This window comes from Pleurodeles waltl, chromosome 1_2, assembly GCF_031143425.1.
Source record: "Pleurodeles waltl isolate 20211129_DDA chromosome 1_2, aPleWal1.hap1.20221129, whole genome shotgun sequence".
In the NCBI taxonomy this organism is placed as follows: domain Eukaryota; kingdom Metazoa; phylum Chordata; class Amphibia; order Caudata; family Salamandridae; genus Pleurodeles; species Pleurodeles waltl.
In genome coordinates this window covers 487,605,911-487,630,088 of record NC_090437.1, presented here as the reverse complement: position 1 = coordinate 487,630,088, position 24,178 = coordinate 487,605,911, and the positions used below count along the sequence as shown (strand labels likewise).

The 24,178-nt window shown below is 44.4% G+C and overlaps 1 protein-coding gene across 3 annotated transcripts in view; it reads left to right on the top strand.

The window, feature by feature from the left end:
- AIMP1 (aminoacyl tRNA synthetase complex interacting multifunctional protein 1) overlaps positions 1-24,178 on the top strand; it is a 205,568-nt gene that overhangs the window by 145,280 nt on the left and 36,110 nt on the right. For 2 of the 3 annotated variants that reach the window (XM_069241223.1, XM_069241233.1), the window contains exon 6: positions 1,926-2,094. In XM_069241223.1, coding sequence (XP_069097324.1) covers positions 1,926-2,094 — 169 coding nt within the window. Of the gene's footprint in view, positions 1-1,925; positions 2,095-3,798; positions 3,902-24,178 lie in introns of all 3 variants that reach the window. The other variant, XM_069241241.1, reaches the window with a different exon arrangement.

Below are 24,178 nucleotides of genomic sequence, written 5' to 3'. Positions count from 1 at the left end.
AAACAAATAATTAACTTCCCTTAGCAGAAGGCATTTATAAATTGGGCACATACCATAGTTCAGTAAGGGAGACTTAGTATTTTGGTATTTGTAGTTGCATGCAACAGCATGCAAGGAAATCCATAAAGCAAGATGGAAGATCAGATTACTTTGTTCAAAGATGTGACCTACCACCACATTTTCATCTAGTTGAAATTAGTCTGATGAAGACTTGCCCACCATATGCACAGGTACTTAAATGTGTGATGGGTTGGAGGAGAGCTATTTAATTGCTTTATTGGTATGGTCAAGTTCTCGATTTTATATTTTTTAGAAATGTTTATCAAACAGTGGGGTGCCAGCAGAGGGAATGTCTGCCCATTGAGCTAGCTGATGTAACTATTTCTAGTTTTACGATGCTCAAAAAACAAGATCTTAACTGGCCTAGCAACTCTGCATTATCTTCATCATGGCTATTAGTAAGTGTTCTTGAACCACAAGGTGGAGATCTAGCATATGCATGGATTTTAAATTTAGTAAGGCGAAAACTGTTGTTCCAACACTAAAGAGACTACCCCTTCTTCACCAGTATATTCACACTATTGGAAGGGGGTGGAGGGTAATCCATGTTTAGATTGCTCTGTGGCTTTTGATGTGGTGCAGTTGATTGTGACAAACGAAACAGAACTTAAAGCGAAGACCTGTATAATGGCTGCATGGATTTTTCTGCTACAGCATCTCAAATTGAGCTTGGGTCTGAGGGGGATTACTCCATCATCAAAGACTTTTAGAAACCGGGATTATGAGAATGTGAAAGTTTTTGAGGACACTTCTTGAAGATGCAAAAACGGATAAGCTCTTTTCACCATTAAAATCCCAGAAGCCAAACACAGACTACTTAGACCTATATTTGGTGAGAAAAGTACATTGCATCAGGAATGGCCCATCGTTAATGGTCACATTAATTTAAACACACATACTATTGTCAGCTTTAAGGCAAATGGAAAAAGTGGTGCAGCCTGCCTCCAGTGATACGACTTCAGCCTCAAGTGGAAACAGCTTAATAGTACTGAATAACCCAGACTTCTGACACAGAGGATAAAACATCAAGCAAACAACATTATTGAATTTCAAGTAAACTCTCACTACACCCTTCATACAGGGAAGACGTTTAGAATAATGAGCAGCTGGTAAACCAATTAAGAAGATAGTTACTCAAGGGCTACGAAGAAGACTCAAGAATGTCCTGCTCCACCCACAGAGCATTCCAAAAGCAGAGGAGAATCAAGGACAAGATGGTTTTGAGAGCTTGGAATATCATTGGTTAGCAATGCTTTACAGCCAGTGAAGGAGTTCTCTCATCCAGTGACCGTGTTTGGTACTGTTTGGGGGATGGTGTCATGTCCTAGGTGATATAAAATGCTACATTGCAGATCACATTGTTTGTCAAGTGGATTCCAGAGTCAGATTGTCACAGTAGTCATAGTTAGAAAAAACATTGCCCCAATCCATCCACCTCAACAAATTATCCACTAGACAGGAAAAGCAAGTGGCTTGATGCTGGCTGCAGGGTCGAATCCACGTAGCACAAAAAGATGTGGTCTTGTCCATCAATTTTCAGCATGTGTGCCGTTGTACACAAAGACCAGCCATGTTAAAGTCCCAATTAACCTCACAAGTTCAACTCAGCCTTCTAATTTTCTGATGTCACAAAATGAATACTAATTTTAATTGGTTAATATGTTTTCTGAACAGGCTCTTTGTAAAGCACTTTGAACATGCTATATGCAACAGACTCGTCTCTAATTTTTTTTTAATATCAAAGCTGTTTGTTTTGAATTAGAAATGTGCTGCTTTAATTTAAAGTGCATTTGGTTTTGTCAGAATGACATCTTTCACAAGTGCCAAGGCGTGCTCTGATTTGCTCTCTTTCAATGTTTGCACAGATGCAGAACCGTATGGCCGTAATGCTGTGTAACCTGAAACCTGCGAAAATGAGGGGAGTCGTTTCGCAAGCAATGGTGATGTGTGCCAGCTCACCAGACAAGGTGGAAATATTGGATCCTCCAAGTGGGTCGGTGCCAGGCGACAGGATCACCTTTAATGCCTTTCCTGGTAAGTAAGCGTTGCTCATTTCCACAACCAACATATTTGCCATTAAAAACCTTATTAGGATTTACAGCCAGATCTACAATACAATTTTGTGATTGCAAGTTCTGTGATGTGCATAATCCTAGGGTTTGCGCCCCCAAAACGGCTGTTTACGTACAAAACCCTTTTTATGAGTCTGAAAAGTGTTTCCAACTCATAGGGTGTGTTTTGCAACATTTACCGAATTGCAGTTTGGGGAGTTCCTTCCAAATTGCTATTCATTATGTATTGGATCAATGGTTTGTGACTGCTGTTCTGGTTGCAAGCCATTAAACAGTTACCAACTCCCCAAAGAGAGTGGTTACTAATTAGCAAAGGGGACACTGTCCTGATACGACCCTTTGCCCTTTAGATCACAATGGTGGAACCCTCAAAGGAGGCAGGTAAAGGTCCATAGGATCCCTGCCTGTTCCCCTGCGCCCCTGATGTTTTCCTAAACAGAAAACACTCTTTTTTTAGAGCAACAACACTGGTTTCTTGTAAGTTTTCTGTCTGGAAATGCATTCACAGGATGGTAGTCCTTTGTCCCCTGCATAGCACCATCCCTGTGTTAGTAGTCAATAACGGGGGGGGGGGGGGGTCGCAAATTGTTATTTGCCTCATTAATATTAATTAGGCAAGTCGTTCTATGACCCCGTCCATGTACTCCCTCTATTACAGAGGTTGCAAAGCAAAACAGTAGTGCATATATTGCTTCTCAAAATCAGATACTAGTGGTAAAAAGTCAGTGCTCAATTTGCAACCACTTTTACCAGGGTCTGTGAAGCTTAATTCATTTCACTTATTTTGAAGATATCCATTCCAAATATTTTTAAGAATGTCTTAAGATCCGATATACATCTGATTTATTTTATTTTTTTAAATGCAAACGAATCCTGCAGCATAACATTATATTTTGTCTTCAGGTGCTTCGAATAAATCACTTGACTTTGGTTTTTAGAGTGTCAAAAATGATCCTAATTATCTATAGAATTCTAAATGAAAGTTCCTGCCATTCCTGGAAGAATCACTTATTCCCAATGCACTATTTTAACCATTGTCTTCTCATTACTATTTCTTGCAGTTTCTAGCTTTTTATCTCTGATGCCAGTTTGATGTTGTATTTTGCTAGTGGGATGCACATGAAAATGTAAATATTTATCTATAAGTTAGTGTTGTGTAGGGTGGTAATTGCCCTTGTAAGAGGAGATGTATGAAATCGCTAAGTACGCCTATCCTGAAACCAGGACGTCAGAGTTTCAGTCCTGTCTTTCACAGAGGATCGCTTACTTTTATTTCAAAACTGTCATCATTTCTTTAATTGTGAAAATTGGGAATGTTTAGAAACAGTATCCAAGTCTGAAATGTAACATAAACACACCATATTTACATACTGTGCATGCCAATTACACCAGTAAAAGCCGTGAAGTCTATTGCAGCAAGTGTAGTGTTATTGTTTAATATGAGCACTTGGCCTTTACCCTTACAAATGGGACCAACAATTGTTCCCAACCACACGACACGGTTTGTCATCCTGTGCCACATATGTCCCTAGATGTCATATAGAATGTTTCATCAGTGTATAGCTGTTGCTTTGAAGTGCTTTGAATGGATAATGGATATTTTGGTGCCACCACAAAAAGAGCACCATTGATCCCTTAAAAACACTCAAATTTCTTCCTCTTCAAGAGAAGCCATGGGATGACTGGCTGAAGGAAGAGTGGCCAAAGCAGGTCCTTGTACCTCTGAATTTGAAGAATATTGGGGAGAGATAAAACTGTCTCCATTTGAGGCAAGTACTCCACTTTGTGTCCTTTGTTTATTTCCCCTTTTGATGTTATGTCTTGTCATGAGGTAACAAACCTGTCTTAGCCTAAAAGTTGTTCCTCGTCTTCTTCAGACATCTTTAATATTCGCAATCTTAAATCTAGTCCCACTTTGTTAGAAGCAAATAAAAAATATTCCAACCTGCTTCTTTTTTAATTTCCTTGGTTAAAGAAACACATCGGTTCGTTAGAGAAAAAGGTGTGGCAGATATTGTCTGCTATTCTTTGGGCAACTATTTCATTAGCCTTGCTAGGCTGCTATGATTGTGCCTTCTGTGCCTCTTTAAACCAATGTGCAGATCTGCTGGGAGACAAGGGAGTGGATATACGAGATCTTGAAGAAGGGCGTGCTTGTATTTGATCAGTTATGCACTGCTTAAGACGTAGTGAAGCTTATAGCTCATTGCACTTGCCATGGACTTGTTAAAAAATTCTTCTCTTGGCCATGTTTCACCTTCCTGACTCCTTAGTGTCGTGATAAAATACACAACCTCACTTTCATAGGAAGATGCATTTGACACACATGCTAATAAAGATCTGTAGAATGGAATTTTCACAAAAAACACTGCAAGGGGTTTCTGAAACTGCACATCTGCTCAGCCAACCTCAACAGTTAAAAATATTCTGCCTGATGTATAGAAAATCCAGTAGCCTTCTTCACCTGTGGAAAAGGCTAGCCTGCCATTAAAACAATGACTTCTTCACTCTGCAACCACCGGTCAGGCAGCAACCAGTGAAGGGAATCATTAATATCAATATTCCAGCATGTCCGATGATAACAAAAGACAGGTGTGGTAGATAGTGTGCAGCATTACTTCAAAAGCAAGCTTGTTATGTTCTCCACCCAGCACATCTCTCTAGGTGTTGAGGCCCTTCAAGAAGTCTAAAACAGTGACTGCTCTGAAATGCCAGAGGAACAAGACAAACAATCTCTGTCTACTTAGTAACGAAACGAGCACACACCAGGAATTTCAACCAACATTATACCTGAAAATTGTGGGCGACTATATCACAAAAGAACAATTGAATGTTGGCACTGCAGTAGATCTGCTTAACTATATGAAAGATACTGTATGTTTGTCCTAGGCCTATGTGATACCTAGTAGCACATCTTGATACTTCAAAAGAAACATTTTGAGTACAGAATTTACCCTAAAGTCCAACAAAGCACTTTTTCTGTTGCTTTCCAGCATATTATTTTGTATGTACCAATACTTTATTCTTTCGTTATAAAATCAACTTGCAGTTGCAAGTGGTATGGAGCTTGCAGACAATGTTTGACTTGTTTTCACAACTTACCAAAGATTTAAGTACTTGGCACAGCCCTAGTCACAAGTTTCATGAAAAGTGTACGAAAATCAATATTTTATTAAATGGGCTTCATGGAATTGCACTTTTTTTGTTCCCAGTGCCAGACTTTGTCCTCTGCAAGAGTGTTTGGGAAGGTCTGTGGTGATAGAGAAGGGGACACTGGGAAATAACATTCTGTCCATACCAGCTAAACAGTCTTTTATTCCTTGAGGTCCAGAAAATGTACCCACTTATGCGTGTCCGGAAAAGGTACCTGTCACAACTAATTGTGCTGGATTTCTTTGTGGTGTCTGAAAAGCACACACACAAGGGCGATGGTTGCAACAAGAATGTGATAAAAGTTTATGCGGTGAGATTGGAGTGTATGGACACAGTCAGTTGGGGATGATTAGGCGGCTCCTGATTGAGCAATTCTTCCTTCTAAATCTGTTAAGAAGCCTTAATTAGTAACAATAAGTTTATGTATAGCACTTGTTCTGCCCTCTCTTTAAATGAACATTTTGTTAGTGTTTTTTGGGGTTTTTTCCGAAGGAATGGAGAGGAACTGGATATTTGGGAATAAAGGAATTAAAAAGAGGCATATTGCTCAGTGTTACAATAGCTTTTAAGATTGGACGCTCTCCGCGCAGGGGTGTGAACCCTCTATGGCTGAGAAGCTGATCTTCCCAATCCTAGCAAGGAGTGCTCACGGGGCGGTGGTAAGTGGAATAAAAGTGTGTCAAGTTATGGTGGTCACTGATAAGGGACTAAATATTATTTTGATGGTGCAGGTTATCATATTTTGGGATTGTTGGGAATGGCCATCTTTTGCTTGGTGTACCCACAGATCTTTTTGCTGGCTGTAGGACTCTGCACTTTCCCCCCTTCCACATTTTTTAACATGATGAATTTAGCCTACCCCCAATTGGTATATTCTCCTTACATATAAATCCTTAATATATTATAAATGTGTACCTGGGGCTTGTGTGTTAAATGTTGCAAGTGGACTGCAGCACCCATTGTGCCACTAAAGTGACCGTGCAAACATGACTACAGGTAGGTCTTGCCTTTGTAGCCTGGCTGTTGCAGTTTTAACCCCTTCGCTGCCAGGCCTTTTCCCCCTCCTGTGCCAGGCCTTTTTTTGCCTATTTGGGGCAGTTCGCGCTTAGGCCCTCATAACATTTTGTCCACATAAGCTAACCAAGCCAAATTTGCGTCCTTTTTTTCCAACATCCTAGGGATTCTAGAGGTACCCAGACTTTGTGGGTTCCCTTGAAGGAGGCCAAGAAATTGGCCAAAATACAGTGAAAGTTTCGTTTTTTTTCAAAAAAATTGAAAAAAGTGGCTGCAGAAGAAGGCTTGTGGATTTCCCCCTGAAAATGGCATCAACAAATGGTTTGCAGTGCTAAACTCAGCAGCTTCCTCGCTTTCAGGAACATGCAGACTTGAATCAGAAAACCCAATTTTTCAACACAATTTTGGCATTTTACTGGGGAATACCCCATTTTTGCAATTTTTTGTGCTTTCAGCCTCCTTCCAGTCAGTGACAGGAATGGGCATGAAACCAATGCTGGATTCCAGAAACCTAACCATTTCTGAAAAGTAGACAAAATTCTGAATTCAGCAAGGGGTCATTTGTGTAGATCCTACAAGGGTTTCCTACAGAAAATAACAGCTGAAAAAGCAAAATATTGAAATTGAGGTGAATAAAACATCAATTTTTCTCTACGTTTTACTCTGTAACTTTTCCCTGCAATGTCAGATTATGGAAAGCAATATACTGTTACGTCTGCTGGACTCCTCTGGTTGCGGGGATATATAGGGCTTGTAGGTTCATCAAGAACCCGAGGAACCCAGAGCCAATAAATGAGCTGCACCCCGCAGTGCGTTTTCATTCTATACCGGGTATACAGCAATTCATTTGCTGAAATATAAAGAGTAAAAAATTGCTATCAACAACACCTTTGCATTTCCAAAAAGGGCACAAGATAAGGTGCTGAGGAGCAGTGGTTATTTGCACATCTCTGAATTCCGGGGTGACCATACTAGCATGTGAATTACAGGGAATTTCTCAAATAGATGTCTTTTTTTACACACTCTCCTATATTTGGAAGGAAAAAATGTAGAGAAAGACAAGGGGCAATAGCACTTGTTTTGCTAATCTATGTTCCCCCAAGTCTCCCGATAAAAATGATACCTCACTTGTGTGGGTAGGCCTAGCGCCCGGGACAGGAAACGCCCCAAAACGCAACGTGGACACATCCCATTTTTTTGAAAGAAAACAGGTGTTTTTTGCGAAGTGCCTACCTGCAGATTTTGGCCTCTAGCTCAGCCGGCACCTAGGGAAACCTACCAAACCTGTGCATTTCTGAAAACTAGAGACCGAGGGGAATCCAAGGAGGGGTGACTTGCGGGGCTCGGACCAGGTTCTGTTACCCAGAATCCTTTGCAAACCTCAAAATTTGGCTAAAAAAACACATGTTCCTCACATTTCTGTGGCAGAAAGTTCTGGAATCTGAGAGGAGCCACAAATTTCCTTCCACTCAGCGTTCCCCCAAGTCTCCCGATAAAAATGATACCTCACTTGCGTGGGTAGGCCTAGCGCCCGCGACAGGAAACACCCCAAAGCGCAACGTGGACACATCCAAAATTTTGGAATAAAACAGAGGTGTTTTTTGTGAAGTGCCTACCTGTAGATTTTGGCCTCTAGCGCAGCCGGCACCTAGGGAAACCTACCAAACCTGTGCATTTCTGAAAACTAGAGACCTAGGGGAATCCAAGGAGGGGTGACTTGCGGGGCTCGGACCAGGTTCTGTTACCCAGAATCCTTTGCAAACCTCAAAATTTGGCTAAAAAAACACATGTTCCTCACATTTCTGTGGCAGAAAGTTCTGGAATCTGAGAGGAGCCACAAATTTCCTTCCACCCAGCATTCCCCTAAGTCTCTCGATAAAAATGGTACCTCACTTCTGTGGGTAGGCCTAGCGCCCACGAAAGGAAATGGCCCAAAACACAACGTGGACAGAACATATTTTTTCACAGAAAACAGAGGTGTTTTTTGCAAAGTGCCTACCTGTGGAGTTTGGCCTCTAGCTCAGCCGGCCCCGGGAGGAGGGGTGGGGAGGGCAGAAATACCCTAAAATAAATTTGACCCCCCAAGCCCACCCTGCCCCTGCCCGGGAACAACCCCTGCCTACGGGGTCGCTCCCCCTGCATGACATTGGCGCCAAAAAACAAATCCCAGGTGCCTAGTGGTTTCTGCCCCCTTGGGGGCAGATTGACCTAAAATCGGCCAATCTGCCCCCAAGGGGGGCAGTAATGGCCTAAATACAGCTTCCAGCGTGACTAGGGAGGCCCCTGTGACAAATCAGCGCGCGCTCGTGCGCTGACGTCACAGGGGGGGGTGGGGGGGGTCAGGGATGGAAGGGGAAGGTCTTCCCCTTCCATCCCGACTGGGGGGGGAGCGGGGTGCACGGGGGGGCGCGCTAGCGTGCCCCCAAGTTCCCCTGTGCCATGGACGAGATGATCTCGTCCAAGGCACAGGGGAACTGTAGCCTTGGACGAGATCATCTCGTCCAGGGCACAGAACCGGTTAAACAGCAGGTCCGGCCTATCAAAATAACCCCTCTTTATAGGCCAAAACCTTCCTTTTAAATACTAAGCTGTGACCCCAGGTAGACCTTACTGCTCATCAGGCAGGGTTCAAGGTATTTAAAAGGAGGACATGTAAAAGTTTAATGCCGAATGCTTAGAGAGAAAAGGCCCCAAACACTCTTTTCACTGTAGCAGGGCTGACTGTTCTGTTTGACAAGCATTTAATATTAAATTTAATTGTGTCATCTCTAGCTAGGAATCCGCTTCAAAATTCTTGGACTTTTGAAATATTCGTTACAAGCCCAAGTCATTGGTGAAGTGGAATTTGTAATGCATAATTTGGAAAAGGTACTTTTAGAAAGCCACATTTTCTCTGCCTAAACCCTCTAGGTGCTGATTTGCAAGAGCTCCAACTGTCACCTGCAGCTGAATAGCCCCCTTGATTGGGTGTGAGCCTGCTTCCAGAGCAGTTACAAAAGCCTGTCGTGGGGAGGTCTTGTCGTCTTTATAGAATGCCCTGCGTGCTGTGCCCAGGAACCTAATTAACTTTAAACAGAGCCTCACTGTCACAAGCAAATGTTAACTGACATCATGCCTGTCCCCTATCTTTGCCTCCACCCCGCCCCTTCGCCCAATCCCTCCTGCAGGCACCAGTCCTGTGGCAGAGGAACTTCCCCCAGAACTAGTTTAGAGTGACCAAGGGGAGGGATGCTCATTTCCTTGGCCACACCTCTGGGGTGGGCACAGAAGCTCTGCACAGGGGAAGAAAGGTTCTACAATCTTGAATTAAGGCAGGGAGGGCACTGTAGGAATGTTTTCAGTAGAGCACAAAGGACTGTACCTGCTGTCTGTAACTTGAGAAGATCCTAAAAGAATGGGCCTACCCTCAATCTTGTATGCAGGACAAAGAAGTGGACTCCAAGGGTCATAAATCTGAAGTCTGTTCAAGCTACAAGAAGCCTTCTACAACTCCCTATTGACCAGTTTGGAGTGGACCTGACCTGGATCCGGCTGCCGACCTCTATTTATATTGCCGGGAATAAGACCAAAGGATTGAAATGCAATGGCTAGTGTAGATGTAAACGTTACATTTAATAAATAAAGAAAGAAAAAGAGTGAGAGAGAGACCCCCACTAGATCTGGAATCCAAATTTTTATAGTTCATTCACAAAGTACTCAGTGCATGTAAAGAAAACTGGCAACGCGTTTTGGCCAAAGCCTTCAACTGGCCATAGAGTTCATTGTGATAGAGTGCATTGTGATAGTGCCTTTTTACATTCAAAGAAACCACTCCCTCTCACACATATTGCACAAACACTAGAATGTTAACCATCAGGTCCATATTTTCCAGTGTTGTTTTTATTTACCCTTACGGGAGCCATGTCTAAGTATATAACATATCAAACATTAAACACAATAAGTTTTCTAATATACATGATAAAGTACCTGTTTAAAAATGGTTAAGTACCCGTTTACCTCTTCCTCTCTTCTATATACGCATTATATCCATTTACTAATTTCTTTGTAATGGTTTATTCACTCATCTCTTTGTCACTCCCATATTGTCTCCGAAAATCTAAGACATGGGTTCCCTCTGGGTTATTGCAACACATCTAATCTATATTCGCTTTACACTATTTCCATAAAGGGCATATTAGGGATTAAGAAGGTAACACAAACCTATCTCCGTTATTTCTAATCCATAAATTAAAGTGCTGATGCATAAATAAAGTGCCAAAACTGTTAATTATCTCCTTTCCACTTATTCCATCATTACATTGTTAGCTACTAATCCTTAATGAACAGTGTATTTATTACCATGGCTATTCAAAATTCTATAATTACACTGTAAAGGATGTTAAAATTCTAGATTCTTCTATTAATCTAATACTGAAATCAACTAGGTGCAGGTGCAAACAATTGAAGAACATTGTCTATCGAGTAAGGCACACTGTAGGTTGTTATACCTATAGAATTTGTAAGGTAAAGTACCTCATTAAAGTGCAGGTGCATTATTACATAACAATTATATAAAATTTGTTATATAAAATATAGCACTTCAATGACCCAATGCCCATGCGAACCATTAAAGCACAATGTCTACATATGAGATCTGTGGCGGTTTAATCCCATGGATTTAAAAAGAATGAAAGTCTTTAAGGGGAAGTACCATATAAAAGTACATGTGCCTTACACTAAAACTGTTGTCATAATTTCTAGTTTTTTAATTGCCCCAATGTTAAGTACCCTAGTGTGTCTCTTCTTTTTAACAAAGTGCTCATACTTTCACTGATCATATTTTCAAGAAGAATTCCCTATGTGTTTTTTTTCTGTCAAGTTTCCTTTTACTGAGAATCATATAAGATTAATTGTCTGATTCTAATAGGACTGAACGACATTCCAGTATCACAGATGAACGTGTAATTCTGCAGCTGCATTTAACCCCCAAGGACTCCGTTCCTATTGAAATTATCCGTCTTGTCTTGGTTCTCCACAGATATTCTTGATTCCCCCTCTAGGATTACGATTGATGGATTGTATCCTATAGTACTGTAATCCTGTATGTTCTCCATTATGTTGTTCCCAAATGTGCTTCGCCACAGAGTATGTCATGTCCTTGTTATTAATTGCTCTTAAATGTTGGAGTATGCAAAGTTTGTTCACAGTACTTCCCAGATATTTCTTGCCACACCCACATTCTAAAACATAGATTACAAATGTTGTCTCACAAGTAATTCTCTCCCTGATTTTCATTATCTTTCCCTTATGTATTTGGAATGTGGATGTGTTTTTTCCAATACAACATGCCTTACATTTCCCACATTTCCAAAATCCAATCTTCTTCTGTTATAACCAATTCGAGATATGTCTATTTTTGGGTGCCATGTAACTCTTGGACAAACCCTCCCCAAAGGAGGGTGCTTTCTTGTATGTAATTTGTGGATGAACTGGTAATATCCTTTTCATTATATCATCTAATCGCATAAATGGCAATTCTTTTTCAGCAATTTCTTAACTTCGAGGCTAGCAGTATCAAATCTCATGATATATGTTATCTTTCTTCTCGGATGTTTCTGAGATGTTCTGCTTTGGTATCAGGAGTTCATTCGCCCTTAACATTGCGTCTTTCAGAACCATATCTGGGTATCCGCTTTGTGCAAAACACACATACATGTCTTCCAATTGGCTTTCAAAAACAGATTTGTCTGAACAGTTGCGCCTAACCCTCAAGAATTCACCATACGGTATACTCCATTTGAGAGCTCGGAGATGACCGCTATTCTGTTCACACTTGTGGGCTTTCAATAAATCTTCGTACATATCATGTTGTTTTTTTACATAGACGCTAATGTCAAGATAGGTAATGCTTGTTGTGTGAATTTCAACTGTTCTGTGTTGTCATTAAAGGTGATAATGAATTTCTCTAATGCTTCTTGCTCTCCTTCCCAGATCAGGAACAGGTCATTGATATAACGGACCCATAATATCACATGTTCTAGATTTCTTTCATTGTTGTCACACCAGATGGTTTCTGCTTCCCACCATTCCATTACTAAATTAGCATACGCTGTCCCCCCCCTTTGTAAATAATAATGTCCATCAAAGAGAAAGATGTTTTGAGTTAGACAATATTGTATCATCTCCAAAATCATTTGAGTGCTTCAGTAAACCAATAGACCTTGCTCTCAGAAAATATTTGCAGGCCTCTAAGCCATCTTCATGTCTTATGGAGGTATACAGGGAGACCGCATTGATTGTTGCCATGATGTACTCCTTTTTCCATGGGATGTTGTTAATCTGATTGAGAAGGTCCATAGAATCTCTCAAATAAGAGGGAAGACTTGGAACATAAGGGAACAAAAATATGTTAACAAATCTTGAAGTGTGTGTTCTAGTAATGATCCTATGGAGCTTACAATTGGCCACCCTGGTGGATTTGTTTTGTTCTTGTGTATTTTCGGCAAGAAATAATATTGTTTGAGTAATGGGATAATGTATCTTCAAATACCTCACTTTCTCTTCTTCTAAGAGTCCTTCATCTTGCCAGTTTTTTAATTTATGATAGTCCTCCATACTTTCAGCCATAGGGTTCTTGCTCAGCTTGATGTAACTTGCTTTATCATTAAGTTGACTCATTGCCTCCTTGATGTATTCAGTACAATCTAAAATCAGTGTTGCCTCCCTTTTCTGATGCTTTTCTGATGATTCTTAATCTTAAAGCTTCCCAAACTTTTTGCATTATATTAGCCTGTTTATATTTGTTTGTCTCCAGAGCAGTTGTCATCAATCCTTCTATCATCGCTTCTTGAAACAGTTCCGGTTTTACTACCCGTGGGAAGTTGGTGACAGAATCGTGATTTGGGTTTGCATCCAATTGAGACTGTACAATCTGTTGGAATCCCAGTGTTTTGGCATAGTTCTTGATCGGATAAAGTTTGTACATTTAACATATCAACATTTTCTATGGATTCTCCTTCCAATTCCATGCGGCTTCTTAGTTGTTCCATCTCTCCGATATTTATGAGGGACACCTCTTATGGTTTTCTATTGTGTTCTGATTTCTTTTGTTGATTTTATGATGCAAAGGATTTTTTCTTAATTTTAACTTTCTGGAAAATTTAGATAAGTAAATCCTAACAGTACCAAGATCCATTTCAACCATGGGGCAAAAAGTCAACCCTTTATTTAACAATTTAATGTGTGTCTTCTAGTGATCTTGAGGACATATTTATAACTAAGTCCTCTTGCTGCCCCAACTTGTGGATGTTTATTGTTCGCTTCCTCTTTTCTTGCCTCTTCCGCCTTGATCTCCTTGTGCTCTTGTGCTAATTTTGTTTTGTGTGCCTCTTCTCTTCTGTCTTGTTTCCATATTGTAGAGGCGCATCTCTTCTGAAAAATCCAATGCTGGATCTTTTATTGAGGAGAGCTCGTCCTCCGGACTCAAGTCTGAGCTTTCAGCACTTAACACAGTCTTATCTTTTTAATTGTCTTGTCCATATGTTGTTTGGCATAGAAAGAGTCAAAGCGTCTTGCAAATGTGTATATTTTTCCCATGCAGTAGTCTGCCTTGTCTCTGTTAAATTTCTTTAACTTTTTCACCTGTATCTTTTTCATGTTTTTCCAGTCTTTTTTCCATTTGACTTAACATATTTTTTATGTCCTCTGATTTACAGATTCAGGTTGATCCTCAATTTCTTTTATCCTTCGTAATTTTTTTACTAATTTTTGTTCTGCCTGAATAATTAGTGTTTGCATCAATTTCATAGAACATTCTAGTGTATCAGTCTGCCACTGTTTGAGTAGATCGGCATCCATATCATTTAGTGTGGACAATACAAATATCCTCAATCCTCTCTGGATTCTTCCGCAATCTATGTATTTTTTTAAGTTGTTTTCTCCCACCATTTATTTCCATTTTTTTGCCTGTTCAAGTTCCTTTATCATATTATGCAAGACTTCACAATTCTTAGCAAGAAAATATTCTGATCCATTTGTGTTATCATTTTAAGCAAAAAGAGTTCTGCACATTTCTTCTTGTCTCATCATTCTCTCAGCCATGATGTCTAGGTTAGCGGTTGTTGTGTGACAAGTTTAAAATACAAATCAAAACTCTTCAAACACCAGGCACTTTCCTTGTCAATATTTGCTATATCGTAATTTCAGTTGGCCAGATCTAGTAATCTCACAACAAACATTTGGCTTCTATTTCTTGTAGCTTCATACTTCTGATTTACCAATTGTGTGTGATTTATTATCAGAGTATGGTCACTGAATATGTAACCGTTAATACGTTGGGGAAAAGGACACAGCAATTCTTCGTTCTTCAATTCTGATGAGCAAAATCAAAACACGAAAACTTAGAGGAAATATCATTTCCTGTTGTCCTCTTACCTCTTCAGGGTCGCTCATGGTGCCTTCTTTTTAAAAATGTATATCCTTGTTAAGTATCGCAGGGTGGATATGTGTTCGATGGCATGTGTAGCTGCAGATACACATGCTTTGCATAAGTCTGCCATCTAGTGTTTGGCTCAGAGTATTACAAGTTGTTTTTCTACGAAGAAGGTTTTAGAGTCACAAGATTGACTCCTCCTCTCAGTGATAGTGCGTATGGGCATATAGTCCTTTGTTAGATTGTTTTCTTTCTGCCGCCTGGTTTAACATGTTTCCTCTTGCTCCGATAGATCGCGGTTCCGTACTATCTGAACTCCTCTCTTCTTTTTGATGAAAGTCGGTATAGTTCTCTATCGCATTTTCTAAGTTTACATTTGATCCTACTGAAATAGTCTGGGTTGATTAAACGTCCTTTTCTGGCGACCTCTCCCTTCTTGGGCCTACTTTGACACTTGGCTGTCAAACAATGTTAGGCGGATGGAACGGACTCAGTTTCACTTTTGCCCTCGGTGTCACACCAAGTTCTCATACACCGATCAGCACTCAATGTGCAATCTCTGTCTTTCTCCAGATCACAGAGAAGAAAGCTTTTAAGCTTGTCGATCTTTTCACTCGAAGAAGACTCTTAGGGATCGAAGAACACGTTGATTGGAGATGGCATCCAAGTCGTCGGAACAAACGCCCGACACCTTCGGCAAAAAACACATACAAGAAGAGATGGCTCATCAAACTGCAGTTTTCATTGCAGACTCCAATTCGGAGCAAGATTCCGATGGCGACAGCCAATTCTTTTTAGCAAGGCAGTAAGTGAGTACATCAGCCCCTTCCAATCCACAAAAGACAACCAAAAAGACCTTAGCACAGGTCTTAAGTCTCCCACTGCTTGCCAGCCATGGTTCGACCCAATAAATACAGTTGGATGATCAACCCTCAGGTTCAGCACTGAAACAAAAGACCAAAGTGCATTCAGTGCCGACCAAACAGTGACCCGTACCTGTTTCGGGATCGAGCTGAGACTTCCCCCTCAGAGCTGAAAAAAACTGCCATCAATTTCAGATCTGACACTTTCAGCCCAACTACAACATTCGGTTTCCAAACTTTTGGAGCTGAAACCAGTGGGTGGAAAATATGCTCCAATTACTGAGGAGTCTTCTGAAATAAGGCCCATATTGGAAGTAATGGACGCTCAACAGCGAAAAATCCAACATAAGGACACGGGCAAAATTATCACTTCTCCTCCTTCTACAACCAAGAGAAAATTGACTTTCCAAGAGACTGTAGGAGCTGGACCTCCACCTGCTAAAATATTTAAGCAAAAGGAGAAACCAAAGGCACCACAACAGCCTTCACTGCCACATTCTCCTTTACTTCCTGCTCTCCCCCACCAGATACTCCACCACCTTTGCCTACACAATTTTCTACACTGTCACCTATCTGAACACATGGGGATGTTTTAGATCAGTGGTTTCCAACCTGTGGTCCGGGGACCCCTGGGGGTCCGCGAAGCCTTCTCAGGGGGTCCGCGAGAGCCTAGAAAATTAAATATTAACAAATATTGTCAAATTAGGCCCCCAGCTTCCAGTAATGACTCAGACGGGGGTCACCGGATTCCCATGATGATTCCGTGGGGGTCCCTGGGTTCCGTTAATGTTAAAGTGGGGGTCCACAGAAACCAAAAGGTTGGAACCCCACTGGTTTTAGATGATACTCCTCCGGATATAGATCCATAGGACTTATGATTCAGATCCCATCCCTTGTAATGATCCTGATTTATACCCTGCAAGACCATCTCCACCTGAAGATACCGCTGCTTACAATCGGGTTATAGCTAGGGCAGCTGCATATCACAAGGTGCAGAACATACTGATCCCATTGAGGATGACTTCTTATTTGACACACTAGCATCTACTCATACTCGCCAGGCAGGTCCCTCCCCCCATCTGCCACGCAGCCCCCTGTGGGTTGAACCTCCGTTGCCACTTTTGCCGCCTGACTACTCGCTCCCTTTTTTCTATTCCCCTGAGCTTGTGCTTCTGTGCCACTTGTTTTTTCCATTCTGTGCCCCTGTGTTTTGCTTTCTGTACCCCTGTGCTCTGTTGTCCCTCTCCCTCCGTCTTTTCCCGCCGTTTTTCCCCGGGTTTTCCCCTGGGTTTTTCCCCGGGTTTTTCCCTTGCTGCTGAGCCCCTGCTGCCCTGCCCCCTTCACTCCCATTGGCCGCCCCGCTCCCACCTCCCAGCTGCTCCTCCCTCCCTCTGTCCTCATATGGAGGCCGCGAAGCGGTGGTAGAGAGCGACCTTTGACCCTGTCACCAGGCAGGTCGCTCCCCCCATCTGCCACGCAGCCCCCTGTGGGTTGAACCTCCGTTGCCACTTTTGCCGCCTGACTACTCGCTCCCTTTTTTTCTATTCCCCTGAGCTTGTGCTTCTGTGCCACTTGTTTTTTCCATTCTGTGCCCCTGTGTTTTGCTTTCTGTACCCCTGTGCTCTGTTGTCCCTCTCCCGCCGTCTTTTCCCGCCGTTTTTTCCCCGGGTTTTCCCCTGGGTTTTTCCCTTGCTGCTGAGCCCCTGCTGCCCCGCCCCCTTCACTCCCATTGGCCGCCCCGCTCCCAGCTGCTCCTCCCTCTGCCCTCATATGGAGGCCGCGAAGCGGGCGTGCCAAAGGCGCGCCTAAGGCAAGCCCGTCTGCGCCTGTCCGCGCCTGGACCGCACCTAGCACCAGAACCCCTGGAACCCGCACCACCCGCAACGCCAGACTGCACTATGACGCAAGCACCCTCCATGCACTCAACACCAGACGAGACCACCCCTGCTACCGGGCCACCCCGAAACGCACCCAGGGGCCTTTCACCTGCCGGAACTGCAGATTCACCAGCATCCAACCCTCCACACCACCAGCCAGAGAACCCAACCACCTCCGTTGCATCCTCCTCAACACCCGCACCGCTCGCAAGCACGCCATCGAACTTTGGGACCTCCTAGACTCCACTGCCCCTGACGTTGCCTTCCTGACGGAGACCTGGCTGAACGCCACCTCAGCACCAGACATTGCCATAGCCATCCCACAGGGCTACAAGATCTCCCGCAGAGACCGCACCAACGGAGGGGGAGGAGGAATCGCCATCATCCACAAAGACTTCATCAAAATCTCAACGAACACCGATGACACCCTCACCACCGCCGAGCACATGCACTTCCAGATCCACACCGACCCCAACACCACCCTCAGAGGAACTCTCATCTACAGACCTCCCGGACCCCGCCCACAGTTCAGTGACACCATCGCTGACCTCATCAGCACCCACGCCCTCGCTTCCACGGACTACATCCTCCTCGGGGACCTGAACTTCCACCTCGAGAACAACAACGAAGCCAACTCCACCGCCCTGATCGACAACCTCGCCAACCTCAGACTCAAACAGCTAGTAACAACACCCACTCACGCCGCTGGACACACGCTTGACCCCATCTTCTCCGCAAGCCCCCACGTCTCCTTCAACCACACCACCGAACCACACTGGACCGACCACAGATGCGTCCACTTCACCTTCAGAAAACCCACCACACACCACCGCACCCAACAGCTACCACGCCGCTGCTGGGGCAAGGTCACCGGGGACCAACTGACTACCGCCCTCGCCCTGAGACCACCCACCGACCCAGACACTGCCGCGACCAACCTCACACAGTGGATCAACGACTGCGCCAACACCCTCGCCCCTCTCAAGACCTTTACAACCAACCACACCAACAAGAAAGCCGCCTGGTTCACAGAGGACCTCCGTATCTCCAAGCACACCTGTCAGAAGCTGGAGAAGAAATGGCTCCACGACCGAACACCAGACAACCACACAGCCCTCAAGAGTGCCACCCGCAGACATCACCAACTCATCAGGACCGCCAAGAAGACAGCCTTCAAGGACCGCCTAGACAACAACGCACACAACACCAAAGAGCTCTTCAGCATCGTGAAAGAACTCTCCAACCCCAGCTCCATCACCAACGACATCCCGCCATCTCAAGACCTGTGCGACTCCCTGGCCACCTTCTTCCACCGCAAGATCACTGACATCCACGACAGCTTCAACCCCGACCCCCCCTCACCCACCACCGAGTCCACCACGCCTGCGACTACCACTCGCACCAGTCGCCTGACCGTCTGGTCCAGCGTCAGCGTCGAAGACACCATCAAAACCATGAACTCCATCCACTCCGGATCCCCATCGGACCCCTGCCCTCACCACGTCTTCAACAAAGCCAGCGCAGCCATCGCGCCCCACCTCCGGAAAACAATCAACTGTTCCTTCGAGACAGCAACATTCCCAGAAAGCTGGAAGCACGCCGAGATCAATGCCCTTCTGAAGAAGCCCAAGGCGGACCCCAAGGACCTCAAGAACTTCCGTCCCATCTCCCTGCTCCCTTTCCCGGCAAAAGTGACTGAGAAGATTGTCAACAAAGAGCTGACCCGCTACCTCGAAGTCAACAACATCCTGGACCCGTCCCAATCTGGTTTTCGCAGTAACCACAGCACCGAGACCGCCCTCATCGCCGCCACTGACGACATCCGGACCCTGTTGGACAAAGGAGAAACAGCTGCCCTCATCCTCCTGGACCTATCAGCAGCCTTTGACACGGTCTGCCACTGCACCCTATCAGCACGCCTCCATGACGCTGGTATCCAAGAGAAGGCCCTGGCCTGGACCACATCCTTCCTCTCCGGCAGAACCCAGAGCGTCCGCCTCCCACCCTTCCGCTCCAAAACCACTGAGATCATCTGCGGCGTCCCACAGGGATCCTCCCTCAGCCCGACACTGTTCAATATCTACATGGCCCCCCTCGCCCACGTCGCACGACAACACAACCTCAACATCATTTCCTACGCCGACGACACCCAGCTGATCATATCCCTCACCGAAGATCCCGACACCGCAAAAGCTAACCTCCACCGAGGAATGAAGGCCATAGCCAACTGGATGAAGGACAGCAGACTGAAGCTGAACTCAGACAAGACGGAGGTCATTCTCGGACCCACCCCATCAGCCTGGGACGACTCTTGGTGGCCCACGTCACTAGGCACAGCCCCGGAACCCACGGACCACACACGCAACCTGGGGTCATCCTCGACTCCACTCTTTCCATGACCAGGCAAGTCAACGCCGTCTCCGCGTCCTGCTTCAACACCCTCCGTATGCTCCGCAGGATCTTCAAATGGATTCCCCTTGACACTAGAAAAACAGTTACCCAGGCCCTCATCAGCAACAGACTCGACTACGGGAACGCCCTCTACTCAGGAACTACAAACAAGCTCCTGAGACGACTCCAACGCATCCAGAACGCCTTGGCCTGACTCATCCTCGATGTCCCCTGCCGCAGCCACATCACACTCCACCTGAGAGGCCTGCACTGGCTCCCCATCAACAAAAGGATCACCTTCAAGCTCCTGATCCACGCACACAAAGCACTGCACAACACCGGACCCACCTACCTCAACAACCGACTCAGCTTCCACACCCCCACCCGAAGCCTCCGCTCAGCCAACCTCGCCCTCGCCACAGTACCCCGCATCCGAAAAACCACCGCCGGCGGCAGATCCTTCTCCTACCTCGCCGCCAAGACCTGGAACACTCTCCCCACCACCCTACGACAGACCCAGGACCTGCTGGCCTTCAGAAGACTCCTCAAGACCTGGCTCTTCGACCAGTAGCACCCCCCCTCCCCAGCGTCTTGAGACCCTTGCGGGTATGTAGCGCGCTTTACAAATGCAGTGATTGATTGATTGATTGATTGATTGATTGATAAGGAGTATCAGTGTTTTCCTATGCTCCCCGGCATGCTTAAACATGCTGAGGACATTTTCAAAGAGCTAGTGAAGTCTAGAATTATCACACCAAGGGTAGACAAAGTATAAACCTGCACCCTCTGATCCACTTTTTATTATTGCCCAATTGCCACCTGACTCTGTCATCGTCAGTGCAGCAAGGAAAAGGGCAAATAGCCAATCCACACGGGATGCTCCTCCCCCAGACAAGGAAAGTCGTAACTTTGTCGCAGGTGGAAAAAGAGTAGCAACTTAGCTACTAACTATTGGAGGATTGCACACTCTCAGCAAGATATGACTTAGCTCACTGGGATGAAATGGAAGATTTGTTGCAGTAACTTCCACCAGAAAGGGGCACAACAGATAGTAACAGAGGGGCAAGCTATCTCTAATCATATTAGATCGGCAATAGATGCAGCAGATACAGCAGCAAGGGGTATCAATACCAGTGTAACCATTAGGAGGCACACATGGTTAAGAACTTCAGGGTTTAAACCAGAAATACAACAGCCAGTGTTGAATATGCCCTTTGATAAGCAACACCTATTTGGTCCAGAAGTCGATACCACCATAGAAAAGCTGAAAAAGACTGATACATCTAAAGCAATGGGTGCCCTTTACACTACCACTACTCAGAACTTTTCGCAGGCCCCAGTTTAGGGCTGGCTTCAGACCATCAACCTCAGAGCCATCCACTTCCCAACAGAAACAAGGGCCACATTTTTACAACAGAGGCTCTTACAGTTGAAATAATTATAGAGGGATAGGTAAATCAACCACTGGAACATTTTTACTAACAATGGCACAAAATTACTACAGATCATTGCGTTTTATCAATTATCCTACATGGTTACATGGTTATTGCCTAGAACTTATCTCTATTCCACCAAACATTCTCTGGAACACCTAAATTTATTAAAACAGGAGGTACAATCACTTCTACTGGTACTCGAAAGTGCCAAAGAGATGCTGCCTACATCCCAACAAGGGTCAGGAGTATATTCTCTATACTTCCTTATACCAAAGAAAGATGGTAGTCCCAGACCAATCTTAGATCTCAGTCCCCTCAATCACTACATTCTGTCAGAGCACTTTCCCATGGTCACTCTACAGGACTCAGTCCCCTGCTACAGAAACAAGACTACATGACTGCATTAGATTTAAAAGATGCTTATTTCCACATTCCCATACATCCAGCACATTGCAGATTTCTAAGATTTGTGATAGCAGGCAAGCAAAACCCGTTCAAAGTACTACCCTTTAGAGTAACAACAACAGCACCAAGGGTATTCACCAAACGCTTAGAAGTGCTCGCAGCATACCACAGAAGACAACATATACATGTCTTTCCGTATCTGGACGACTGGCTCATAAGAGCCAGCACAATTCAAACCTGTCAACAGCACACACACTACACAGTGGACACCCCACATAACCTAGGATTCCCAATCCATTACCAAAAATCTCATTTAAACCAGCACAAATACACCCATATCTGGAAGCAATTCTGAACACTCAGGCAGCATTAGCATACCCAAACCCAGTGAGAATTCAAACTTTTCACAATCTCATATCTCAACTACAATACAACCACCTATGTTCAATGGCATGTGTAGCTGCAGATGCCAATGCTATGCATAGGTCTTCCGACATTTAGTGTTGGGCTCGGAGTGTTACAAGTTGTTTTTCTTCTAAGAAGTTTTTTCGGAGTCACCGGATCGAGTGACGATGACTCTCGGTTCCATTGCGCCTGGTCATCGACTCCATTGTTAGATTGTTTTCTTTCCGCGGTTGGGTTCGGACGCGTTTCCTTTCGCTCCGAGATTTCGGTTCGGAAAACCACAGAAAACCTCCTTACTAGTTGGTATTGTTTCGATCGCGTTCCCCATCTAGCATCGAACGGGTGAAACTGTCAGAACCTTCATTTGGTTTTTTTTTTTCGCACTTCGGCCGTGTGTGCCCAACTGGGGCCTGTTCGGGCCTACTGTGTTGAAAGCCTGATGGCTCGGACTCCATTCCGATTCTGCCCTCGGTGCCACGCGAAGTACCCCTATACAGACCAGCACTTGGTTTGTAATTTGTGCCTTTCTCCAGAACATCGGGAGGGAGATTGTGAGGCCTGTCGATCATTTCGATCAAAGAAGACCCTCCAAGATCGCTGAGCCCGAAGACTTGAAATAGCGTCGAAAAGCAGTGAACATCTCGACGTCATTGAGGAAGAACGGGCGCAGACAGCAGTCTCCATCTGTGACACAAGAGTCGAAAGACGACAGACCCATCACAGCTGCCCAGTATGTGAGTACGCCTGCCCCTACACCCCTGCACAAAAAACATTTAAAGGCCTTGGGTACACCACTGCCGGAAGGACATGGTTTGGCCCGAAAAAAGAACTGTTGACTACCATCCTTTGGGGTCGGCACTGAAAAAGGCCACTCCTCCCTCTACTGCGGAGTAGAGTAAACCTGTTAAAGGCACTGTTTCGGACTCCAGTAAAAAAGCCTATTCTTCGGAGTAGAAAATTCGGCATTCGGCTTCGGAGCAGAGACTTTCGACTACCTTTTCCGGACCGAAAGAAACTACACACTTCAGAGCCGAAAAATCCTCATTTACAGAGGAACAAGGACTTTAAAAAAATTTTTAGAGAATCTCATAAGACTTCTGAGGAGGAGCCTGCAATTGGACCTATTTCACAGGTTATGGATGAGAGACAGTCCAGAATACATATCCATAAGGAAATAGGAAGAATTATCACTTCACCTCCTTTAAAGACAAAAAGAAAGTTGGCTTTCCAAGAAGAATTGGACTCTGTACAGCCACCAGCAAAGGTGCAAAAACAAAAGGAGAAGCCATTACCTCTCCATACTTCTCCACAATTATCTTTCTCACCTCACAACAGCCCACCACCTCCTCTGCCTTCTTAAACACATTCTTTATATTCACAAGGAGGTATGGCAGACCGATGGGATCTCTATGACCCTGATCCCATCCCAGATAATGACCCAGATATTTACCCCTCAAAACCTGCATACAGCCAAGTAATATCCAGGGCAGCAACTTATTGCGGGGTAACCATGCATTCAGAGCCATTAGAAGAAGATTTCTTATTAACTACACTGTCTTCTACACATTCAAGGTACCAATGTCTCCCAATGTTACCAGGCATGGTTAAACATGCAGACCAAATTTTTTGCGGGTCTGTAAAAGCTAGGATTATCACACCTAGAATTGATAAAGTATAAGCCATCACCTTCGGACCCAGAGATTACATTACTCACCAGGTCCCTCCTGACTCGGTGGTAGTCAGTGCAGCAAGAAAGAGGACAAATAGGCAGTCTTCAGGAGATGCACCACCTCCTGATAAAGAGTTGAAAATCTGATGCAGCAGGGAAAGAAATTGCTACACAAGCAGCAAATCAGTGGAATGTTGCAAATTCTCAGGCACTCTTAACCAGGTATGATAGGGCCCATTGGGATGAAATGCCTGATATTATACAGCATCTCCCAAGAGAGCACCAAAAAAGGGCACAACTGGTAGAAGGAAAGGGGCAAGCGATTAGCAATAATCAGATAAGATCCTCCCTTGAGGCTGCTGATAAAGCTGCAAGGAGCATAAACACTGCTGTCACAATCAGAAGGCATGCATGGCAACGCTC